The 9,893-nt window shown below is 43.3% G+C and overlaps 4 protein-coding genes across 7 annotated transcripts; 3 read left to right on the top strand and 1 right to left on the bottom strand.

Annotated features, from left to right (window-relative positions):
* Window positions 1-80: 80 nt before the first annotated feature.
* Window positions 81-2,228, top strand: LOC108612016 (uncharacterized). Its single transcript, XM_018004893.2, has 3 exons — window positions 81-207; window positions 271-1,933; window positions 2,008-2,228. Exons 2-3 carry the CDS (start codon window positions 539-541, stop codon window positions 2,131-2,133), a joined length of 1,521 nt encoding a protein of 506 aa, XP_017860382.1. The 5' UTR covers window positions 81-207; window positions 271-538; the 3' UTR covers window positions 2,134-2,228.
* LOC108612044 (uncharacterized) lies at window positions 2,220-3,811 on the bottom strand. The gene is made up of 3 exons (XM_018004932.2): window positions 3,658-3,811; window positions 3,156-3,572; window positions 2,220-3,095 (listed from the first exon to the last, which is right to left on the bottom strand). The coding sequence occupies exons 1-3, from the start codon at window positions 3,809-3,811 to the stop codon at window positions 2,425-2,427; spliced, it is 1,242 nt and encodes a 413-aa protein (XP_017860421.1). The 3' UTR covers window positions 2,220-2,424.
* A 259-nt stretch (window positions 3,812-4,070) lies between these two features.
* On the top strand, window positions 4,071-5,014 carry LOC108620945 (acylphosphatase-2). Of its 2 annotated transcripts, none has more exons than XM_018017995.2 (4): window positions 4,071-4,234; window positions 4,298-4,314; window positions 4,367-4,476; window positions 4,576-5,014. In XM_018017995.2, exons 1-4 carry the CDS (start codon window positions 4,081-4,083, stop codon window positions 4,700-4,702), a joined length of 408 nt encoding a protein of 135 aa, XP_017873484.1. In that variant the 5' UTR covers window positions 4,071-4,080; the 3' UTR covers window positions 4,703-5,014. The 2 variants fall into 2 exon arrangements, with proteins under 2 accessions (XP_017873484.1, XP_089327746.1); XM_089471620.1 differs by having other exon boundaries at window positions 4,544-4,680.
* LOC108611930 (dipeptidyl peptidase 9) lies at window positions 4,798-9,688 on the top strand. Of its 3 annotated transcripts, XM_089471526.1 has the most exons (9): window positions 4,800-5,975; window positions 6,045-6,606; window positions 6,664-6,892; window positions 6,969-7,525; window positions 7,591-8,206; window positions 8,272-8,583; window positions 8,635-8,857; window positions 8,928-9,120; window positions 9,190-9,688. In XM_089471526.1, exons 1-9 carry the CDS (start codon window positions 5,567-5,569, stop codon window positions 9,389-9,391), a joined length of 3,303 nt encoding a protein of 1,100 aa, XP_089327652.1. In that variant the 5' UTR covers window positions 4,800-5,566; the 3' UTR covers window positions 9,392-9,688. The 3 variants fall into 3 exon arrangements, with proteins under 3 accessions (XP_017860279.1, XP_089327652.1, XP_017860270.1); XM_018004790.2 differs by having other exon boundaries at window positions 4,798-6,606; window positions 8,647-8,857; XM_018004781.2 differs by having other exon boundaries at window positions 4,802-6,606.
* Window positions 9,689-9,893: the final 205 nt, after the last annotated feature.

Below are 9,893 nucleotides of genomic sequence, written 5' to 3'. Positions count from 1 at the left end.
ATAGATATTTTTATAATACTTATGCAAAATTTCAATCATATTGAAGTTCTAAATGTTCATTCATTCACTACGTGATTGCTATTTATGAAAATGGTTTTCAAATATCGAGCATCCCCAGTTCCTGCTCAGTAAAAAACCGACACACAGAAATTGTGAACACTATTCTTTGATAATCAAATAATAATATCAAATAAGCAGAATTTAAAAGTAAATAGATTTTAAAATTAAATTGTAATTAATCACTAAAGCTCATTTATTTGCAAACAAAAGTATATATTTCAGACGTTACATATTTTACGTTTTAACGGCCTTCATCGATAGATAACCAGTGTGTACAAATAAAACGAATTATATGAGTCAACACATAAAGGCTTATCGATTGCTGCTTGCATATTATCGTTTTGCGAAAACAAAAGAGAACTAAGAGACGAAAAAGCAACAAAAACACGGAAAGTCACAAAAAAAAGTGCGTAGCAATTAAGAGTCAATTAATAAAATTCGCCGTGTATGCGCCTATGACGAGTGCAGGCCAGAAAATATGGATGATGTCCCCGTCAAAATAGTCGAACGCTATAAACCACCACCCCCAGTATACCAATTGCCCCCGACTATTGCGAATCGTTTGGCCCAATACAGAGACAACTACTATGCGGAAGAGCAGGCATTTCACTATGACTACCAGCTGGAACGAAGTGTACTCACCAAGTGCCAGCACTGGCGTCGCATGCGTCAGCAGCAGCAGCAGGCGCGTCAAATGCGGCTGGAGCAGCGCAAACAGGAACGTCAACGTGCGCTTGAGGCTAAACAAAAGGAAATGCTTGGCGCTGTTGAATACCCCAGTGCAGCGGAGTTGTCCTCGGATAGCGATGATGATGAGTTAGCCATGGAGTCGCCAACAGCAAAAACCGCAGCAGCAGCGGTCCCTATAACAACGACCTCAACAACGTCAATTAGCGACGCTGAGTCACGTGAGAAACTCAAACCAAAGTCGATGAGCTCGTGTAATTTCAATAATATTCTGCAACCCACCATACTGAGCAACGCCGCAACAGCAACTCCAGCTGTTACACACCATAAACGCAACAGCTCATTAAACTATGCAGATTTTGAGTACAATATGAACTCGACGCCATTCGATAATATTGAGATGAAGACGATCAATGATTTGGATATACTGGCGCAGGTGCTGCACCAGACACAATTGACTCAAAAGCCACTTGCATCAAACGAGGCGGAACAGATAAGCGAGCCAGAGAATAAAAACGAACAGCAGCAGATGCAGCCGGAACTGGAGCTGGCTGTTACGACCCTGGCCGAAACCAAAGCGACGCTAGATAGCGTCAATTTCCAAGTACACTGTGATGATGCCCAAGGCATTCCAGCCATGTACCCAACTCCCTTGTATAACACTCCTACTCAGCAATCGCAACAGCAGCAACAACAACTCGTCTATCCACACATGGTCTACAATCAGCACTATTATCCTCAGCAGCAACAGCAGCAGCGGCAAATTTATCCCAATCACAATTACTTGCAGCATAGCTATATCAATGGTTATGGCACGCCCACTCAACTACCTCAATCGGTGATGCCTCCGGTTAACAATATTAGTATGCTGTCACCGAACACATCGGAAGCAGATTTAAAATCGAGGAGCGTGCCTGACATACTACGAGAATTAAAAACGGAGCTGCAGCAAGCGGAAAAGCGTCGCATCCGTCTGTACAGCCACAATGAGGATGAACAGCAGGCCTTGGCATTAACTCAGCCCCAACTGCCACAGCAACTGTCCAACAGCCAGCAGAACAATGCCAACATATTCCAAGAGCTGACTGTGCCGGCACAGAAACTAGCGCAGCGCATCAGCTCCATGGGCTTCCCGCTCGAACGAGTGGCAAAGGTGGTGAGCCTGTGTGGCATCGATGATAAAAAGGTACATTAGTATATCCTATGTAGGGCACATGCCATGTCTCATTGATTGATTTATTGTTCTTACATACCATTCAGATAATCGAGCACCTCATTCCATTGGGCGAGTTAATGGATCTCGGATTCGAAGAAACAAAAATCTCGGCGGCCCTTTTGAAATTTAATAACAATAAGGACAAAGCATTAGACTATTTAATTAAGTAGTTCAATTCAATTAATTTGATATGATGGCCGCCCCGGCGCTCCAAGCAGCTAGAGGTGCGGATTCCAATACAAGCATCCCCACTATATACTGCAAACGTATTTTTGTTTATTTGCATAAAGAATTGGAGCTACCACAAAACATAATGCTAAATCGCTTAAGTGTACATAAATATATATATTATATATGTGTGTATATATATTCATATATATAATATATGCTTTAACATATGCATATATTTTAGAAAACGGCAGAATAAATACAGCTGCTTATGGCTAAGCGCTCGACATAGTTCAATTCATGCCCAACATTAGTAGATTTATAGCATGCTCGACATTGCCGTCGGCCAGAGTCAAGTAGTTAACATTTTGGGTGTGATTTATGAAACCCATGGCTGCCATGGTGCGCAACTGTTCGGTGAAGCGATGCCGGCGATAGCAACGCGGCAGCACATCGCTGTCATCGCCAGCATCATCATCACCATCCTCGGGGTCATCGACAGCTGCAGCCGATTCACTGGTATCTGTGGCTCCTGACTCCATGTCCATGTTCTCCACAACTGACGGAGGCGGTTGCTGTTGCAGTGACTGAAAAGCCCGTGCCAGCTCATTGCGCAACAGCTCTGATGAGATGGCAGCAGCACTGCCACCTGTAGTGCCAGCAGCAGCTGTACCACTGGCAGCAGTCGATGTGCTGGTGCGAGGTCGCTCATCGCTAAGTGCCTCATCTACATTGCGTTGAGCTATGTTTGACAACGAGTTAAAGGAGCTCATGTCGACGCGGGCCAAAGCATTAGCCAACTGTTGGCGACTGATCTGTCGTATGTTGGCCAGTTCATCTCTACGATTGGCTGCCAGGGTAGCAGCTGCTGTGCTGCTGCTACCACCACTGCTGCTGCTGCCGGCACCCAAAGAGTTCTCTTCCTCCGATGAGGTTGTGGACTCTGAGGCAGCTTGTTCCTGAACTAGAAATGAAAATGTCATAATCAGGCATGAAAGAATTCCAATTCAGTGACAGCACTTACACTGCGTGGCAGAACTGTTGCGTGCCAATTCCTTACGTATGGTATCGACTATAAATGAAGCTGCATCACAAATTAAAGGATAATCCCGCACCAGATTCTGCACCACCTCCGGTTCATGAAGCATGTTGAACAGCACGGAGTCGCGAATCAGAGCCTGAGCACCCAAATTACGCCGAAATTCTGGATACTCAGCTAGGATTTTTTGTAGTATGTTAAAACGGGATGTGACACTGATTTGCAAGTGCGAAGTCAGTGAAAATAGCTCCTGTATGTGCTTAGTGTTGATATCGCTAGCGGCAGGCGGCTCGTATGGTGTATACGATTTCATTTTACGGAAACAATGAACAATAGCGTTTGGTTTCATTGTGCTTGAAAGCTTGCAGTCGTCGTTGAGTAGCTTGCCCAAATAGCATATATCTGCATTGAAGAGCACACAATGAATTGGCGTTATTGCTTATACTAAACGTGTACACACATATATAGTATATAACTATATACATACCAAGTTCATTGGCATCGAACTGCAACTGCAGCTGCTCGGTAATGATCTTCTTCAAATATGCCACATCCTGTTCCATATCAATATTGTGCACGGGATAAAAGTCGCTTAACTTATTTTTAACATGCACACCAGCATATACAGTACTCGTAGTCATTTTCGTTTTGATATACTTTTCTACTCCTTGTATTCTGTATGCTTTGTTTTGAAATTAATTTGCGACTGCGACTCGTCGTCTCGTAAAGTGCGTAGCGATTAACGATAACTGGTATGCACCAATATACACACGAGGCAGTGCTGCTCTACTTTTGAAATATAATGATCGTCCAGGTCGTTATCGATTGATTTTGAATATTCAGAATTTCAGATTTGTTTGTCTGTACACTTTTTTGTTTATGGTTTTTTTTTTTTTTTTTTTTTTTTGAAATGGATGGCGTTGAGACTCAAACGGATAGATCGCGATTACAAAGGCATAATATCAAAAGAACATCGGAAGTTCAGAAAGCTTTAACTACGAACCAAGATAGCGAAGATCTAACTATTAAGTCCTGTGAGTTTGAAATTTTCGGTATTGTGCACGGTATGTCATGACAGCAGACAATACTATAAAAATGATGTGAAATTAATAGTTATCCAATTGCAGATGTTTCATTTCGACATGTAAGAAGTGTCTTTAATTGATTGACCCTTATTACGTTAATAATTTAATTAGTATACTTTAAGACGGGCTCAAAAGCTTAGCGTTCGCGGATGGTGCCTGTATACCCAGCATCAAACAATTAAAGGACTGATACAGGGGTACACAAAAAGCTTCGAAGCTATGTAAGTTGTCAAATAAAAACTAAAACAAAACCATTATACCCTGATTTCCCATTTTCAATGGGTTCAGGCTATAAACAAACATTAATGATAAACTTTTAGGCGTATTTGGTTAAGATATACTGGTAGCCCGACTAGCCGTATTGACAAATGTGTGTTTGGCCCAACGGAGGAATTGAAATATTTTTCCTACGATGCCTTTACCATTCTAAACATTCCATATAAATAACTTTTTGCAACAGTAATAAAACCGACTTATCACATTCAACTGCGTAGTGTGACCGTTTCATGATATTGGCAAAGAGTAAATTATATGGGGACACTGATTCACCAAAGTGCAACGCTGCGTGATATACAATCAAGTAAACCAAACGGCATTGCAGTTGAAATCGTTTCACTCATCGCGGCCCGTGACCAAACAATAAAAACAACCTATTCAATAGAATATTCTGTACAGCAAACATTTGGAATAAGCATTAAATAAAGTGTGCATTGAAATAATAGCTACATCATATGAGTGAGCTGACTGCCACTTTCAACACGCGCAAGACTTTCACTTTTTTTGCTGAGACGATAAATGAAAAGAAAAAACAACAACAATTACCAATCTACACACCGTTTCACAAACAAGAGCGCAACACCTAGGAGGAAAAAATGAGAAGACAAGCGGGTAGACAACAGCATAGCTAGATACCTAACTGAAAACGTGACGATATAGATATTTTGTTAAAAATAGTGCATAATAATAATAAACCACAGAAATGCAACAGCAGCAACAGCGATAACAACAATAACAAAACCCTTGCATGGCTGTGTGAGTGTGTAATTTGGCATGTATATACATGCGTGCCTATGTGTATGTGAGTCAGTACGTGTATGCAAGGGATAAGAAATTAACCAAAAAGCGGACTATCAATTTGTCTCTCTGTCTGTCTGCATTTGTCTGCCTGTGTGTGTGTGTGTCTATACATGTGTGCGTGCTTGTGTTTGAATGTGTATGTACGTGGAGTACAGATTTGGGTCAATTTAAAATTGTGAGTGAAAACATAAACTTCATTGCATTTTCGCTAAAAAACACATCAAGTATCACAACATGGACAGCAGAATACAAACGACACAACAACAACAACAATCATCTCGGAATTCGCAGCTCACTGTCAATCTGGGCGGTCCAAATGCCACTAGTTCTACAGAATCCAGCGCACCACCACGCGTTGACATCGGTACGACTGGCGTCAGCAGTGGAAGTAGCAGCAGCAACAGCAACATAAATAATAACAAACGCAACAGCAATAAAAACAAGAACAACAATGGACATCAACGCAGCCATAGTATAACCAACGCAGCGGCCACATCGTTTGTAAATCTCTTCGATGGATTCACCTCACGTGTTTCGACGGCTGTAAGCGTTGCCGGCAGCATCACTACCAATGCCATGGAACGGAGTCATAGTGCAGCCAGTACGCCCAGCTCAACACATTCTGGAATTGGCGTGGGTGCCGGTTCGATAGCTAGTCTTACGAGCATGGGCTCGCTGGGTACAACAGCTAATGCATTTTACTCCTCAATAGGCAGCGCTCTCAATTCACTCACATCACCAATAACAGCAGCAGCGGCAGCAGCGACAGCAACCACAACAGAGGTGGTGGTAGCTGCAGCATCGGCCATCACCAATCATTTGAGTTCGCCTACCAGTGGCACACCCCCGCATGGTCTGGGCGTAAACGATGAGGACTGCGATGATAACGATGAGGAGGAGGACGAGGATGATGCTGTTGACAATGATGGACATATAGCAGCGCCGACGCCATCCAAAACGTGGGCTGAGATCAGATGTGTTGTCCAAGACATTCGCAAGGATCTGTCCAATCTATCGGCGATGGTGCCCACCAATGTTCAGTTCCGTCATCTATCCGATGGCCGTGCACGGTGCTATTTCCTGAGTACACCGCCACACAACTGGGAGACAACGTTGCTCTTTACGGACATCAACCTGCGACAGCACGACGAACAGCAGCTGCAGCAGACCAGTGGCGTTGACATTGATGCTGCCACTGCCGGTAGTCCAAGTGGAGCAGCATCACCAACAATAAACCTTCCATCGTTTCATTTTGGTCCACAGCCTAAGCCCAGGTTTGAAAACTTTCCTTGACTGCTGAAAATGTATAAAACTTTGCTTTTCTTTAACAGATTGATTTGGCAAACACTGCTCCAACAACCCATACCCAGCAGCCAAGTGGGAAGCGGCATAGGTGGAAGCGGTGGTGCCTATCCATGTGCTCGAGAATACCAATTGATGCAGGAGCGCAAGCGTTTGTCTACATGGGGTATTACATCGTATGAACTGCATAAGCCCAGCGGCAAATTGGTCTTTCCTTGCTTAAACGATCTGTATCAATGCCTGGATACGGGATATAATGTGAGCAGTGCATGTGGAGCGTGCATTTAGTCACATATTAATACATGTTTTTATTGCTTTGCATTTATTTTGGCAGTCTGGTCTGCTTTTTCCCACACAACTGCGAACATGCCCCGAGTGGACGGCATTGGATCCACAAATCTGCCCACAGAACTCCGATCTGATTGCTCACATCAGTGACTGTGATATCTGGGTAACGCACACGCTAAGCGGTCATGAGAAACGTTTGACGTACACGAGAAGCGGCCGACACACGTTTGCGGATGATGCATTAAGTGCAGGAGTGCCATCGTATGTGATGCAAGAGGAGTTCAGTCGCTATCAGGGCTATTGGTGGCAGCCGCACTCGGATGATGGCATCTATCGTATTGTCTACGAGGAGGTAGATGAAACGGATGTGTCCCTTTACACATTCCCTTCGTCGACGGCTGTGCCTGGCGAGGTGGATGAGTATCGCTTTCCACGTAGCGGCACACAAAACGCCAAATCCAAATTGAAGCTTGTTCAATTTGTGCTCAACGAAGCGCTACTAATTAGCGAGATAACCATTAAGGATTTACCCTATTCCTTGTCGGCGGTGTTTCCCTGGCTGGAATACGTCGTGCGTGTCGGCTGGACACCGGATGCCAACTAGTATGCGACAAATCTTGTGAGATATCAATATAGCATTGTACTTATATTCTATTTTGAATTCACAGCGTCTGGATGCAGGGTCTTAATCGCAAGCAGCAGCGCTTGGATGTTATGTTAATACCGCTGGACAACTTCTGCGAATCGTACAGTAGTCAAGTGTCCACGCCGACAGATTCCATTGGGGATCACAGCTGGCGCAGTCCATATAATCGCACAATAACGCCGCTGCAGGTCATATATACCGAGCAGTCAGAGAGCTGGATCAATGTGCATGATATGCTCTATTTTCTGGAAGTGGGTGATACGAGCGTCACCTATCTATGGGCCTCTGAGGAGACGGGCTTTAGACATTTGTATCTTGTTACCTCCAGCTTACTACTAACTCATGTCAATGGCAGCCAAACGGATGCGTCGGCTGCCGCAGCCGCTGCTCAGCATCCCAGTTTTGTGGAGGCAGCCGCACTGCAGCCACGCATCGTTAATAAGGTGGCCCTGACGAGCGGTGAATGGGAGGTGCTGGCACGTAATCTATGGGTGGACAAGCCCAATCAATTGGTTTATTTTGTGGGACTGCGCGATACTCCATTAGAGAAGCATCTCTATGTAGTTAGCTTGCAGCGTCCAGAGCACATACGTCTGTTAACCGAGCCGGGGTACTCATATCTGGTGGAGTTTGATGATGTAAGTAGTAGCTCGCCTTAAATGACCAAGTGACTGACGTAGTCTTTGTGCATATCCATTGATAGCTATGCCAGTTAATGTTGCTCGTCTATTGCAATATCCAACGCCTTCCAAGCTGCAAGGTGATGCGTGTCACGCAAACCTGCCAGAATGGCGGTGTCAATGGTATACAGATCTCTTTGGTTGGATTTTTGCATGAGGGTGGCAAACCGGAGCCGCAATATTGCCCGCAAATCTTTCGCCCACAGCTGCCATCAGGCGATATCGTCTACGCCATGGTCTTTAAGCCTCACAACTTTCAATTGGGAGTTAAATATCCCACGGTGTTGAATGTCTATGGCGGACCTGAGGTGCAAACCGTGAACAATACATTTAAGGTAAGCTCCCACTATTCAATAAATTCTTTAAATAATCATAATCGCCATCAGGGCAAACATCAGTTGCGCATGCATATGCTGGCTGCCCAGGGCTATTGTGTGATCTGCATTGATTCACGCGGTTCCAGGCATCGTGGCATACGTTTCGAGAGTCATATTCGGGGTCGCATGGGTCAAGTGGAATTGACTGATCAGGTGGATGCCCTGCGCATACTCTCGGATCAACTGGGATACATTGATATGGACCGAGTTGCTATACATGGCTGGTCCTATGGTAGGGCTTATTCAAATCTATCAATTGCTAAGTATATATATATATATATGTCTATATTATGTTCCCTCAGGTGGTTATTTAAGCTTGATGGGCTTGGTGCAGTATCCGGAAATCTTCAAGGTGGCCATTGCGGGAGCACCAGTCACGAATTGGGAATACTATGATACAGGCTATACGGAACGATATATGGATATGCCCAAGTGCAATGAAGCGGGATATACAGCTGGCTCAGTACTCAATTATGTGCATGCATTTCCTGACGAGTGAGTGTGGAGAATTGGCTGATTTTTCATAGCGATATAATACTCCATCTATCTTTCTACTTTCTCTAGGGATAATCGACTGCTGCTCATTCATGGTCTGATCGATGAGAATGTGCATTTTAATCACACGTCACGACTGATCAGCGCTTTGAATAAGGCAAACAAGCCCTATGCATTGCATTTGTTTCCCGAGGAGCGGCATTCTTTACGCAATTTAGAATCGAATAAGAACTACGAAACGAAATTATTATCATTCTTGCAAAACTTATGAGATTCATAAAACACGCACGCTCCCCACACAGCATCCTATTACATGTAATATCGTAATTGTTGTTAAATTAAATCATTTTTTTAATTTTATGAAATATTTTTAAAATTTGCAATATAGTTAATTAACTGTTGCCCTGCCTCTGTTCAATACTACTCTACTCTCATTGTAAGTAATTTTAATTATTTCTACAAATATTAAATTTTCATTATTATTTTCCTCATACTTTTACACACTATCTACTCTTAATTTACAATTAAATTGTGTTCTATTGCACAACTGTACATTTAAAAAGATAAATCTAAGTCGTAAATCTCTTGTTTTTGTTTTAAAAGTGCTACACTTCACAGTTATCCCATCCCGCACAAACTATTTACAGCTTGTCATGCTGTTCCCGCAAGCCATTAATTAACGATAGTTGTCTATATTAACGATATATTTATATATATCTAGAATTGTATATCTCCTCATATTCGATAAACAACTTGCAATATATGTATATTTT

Source organism: Drosophila arizonae, chromosome 2 (genome assembly GCF_054131065.1).
Source record: "Drosophila arizonae isolate 15081-1271.41 chromosome 2, UAZ_ARI_1.0, whole genome shotgun sequence".
NCBI lineage: Eukaryota > Metazoa > Arthropoda > Insecta > Diptera > Drosophilidae > Drosophila > Drosophila arizonae.
This window is presented reverse-complemented; position numbering and strand designations above follow the sequence as displayed.

Excerpts from the sequence above, each read along its gene's own strand:
- LOC108612016 (XM_018004893.2), top strand. The coding sequence starts at position 539 with ATGGATGATGTCCCCGTCAAAATAGTCGAACGCTATAAACCACCACCC. Across the intron at positions 1,934-2,007 it reads GTGGCATCGATGATAAAAAG|ATAATCGAGCACCTCATTCC; the intron begins GTACATTAGTAT and ends CATACCATTCAG.
- LOC108612044 (XM_018004932.2), bottom strand. The coding sequence starts at position 3,811 with ATGACTACGAGTACTGTATATGCTGGTGTGCATGTTAAAAATAAGTTA. Across the intron at positions 3,573-3,657 it reads GTTCGATGCCAATGAACTTG|ATATATGCTATTTGGGCAAG; the intron begins GTATGTATATAG and ends TCTTCAATGCAG. Across the intron at positions 3,096-3,155 it reads CAACAGTTCTGCCACGCAGT|TTCAGGAACAAGCTGCCTCA; the intron begins GTAAGTGCTGTC and ends TTTCATTTCTAG.
- LOC108620945 (XM_018017995.2), top strand. The coding sequence starts at position 4,081 with ATGGATGGCGTTGAGACTCAAACGGATAGATCGCGATTACAAAGGCAT. Across the intron at positions 4,477-4,575 it reads ACAAAAAGCTTCGAAGCTAT|GCGTATTTGGTTAAGATATA; the intron begins GTAAGTTGTCAA and ends ATAAACTTTTAG.
- LOC108611930 (XM_018004781.2), top strand. The coding sequence starts at position 5,567 with ATGGACAGCAGAATACAAACGACACAACAACAACAACAATCATCTCGG. Across the intron at positions 6,607-6,663 it reads GGTCCACAGCCTAAGCCCAG|ATTGATTTGGCAAACACTGC; the intron begins GTTTGAAAACTT and ends TTTCTTTAACAG. Across the intron at positions 8,858-8,927 it reads TATACATGGCTGGTCCTATG|GTGGTTATTTAAGCTTGATG; the intron begins GTAGGGCTTATT and ends ATGTTCCCTCAG.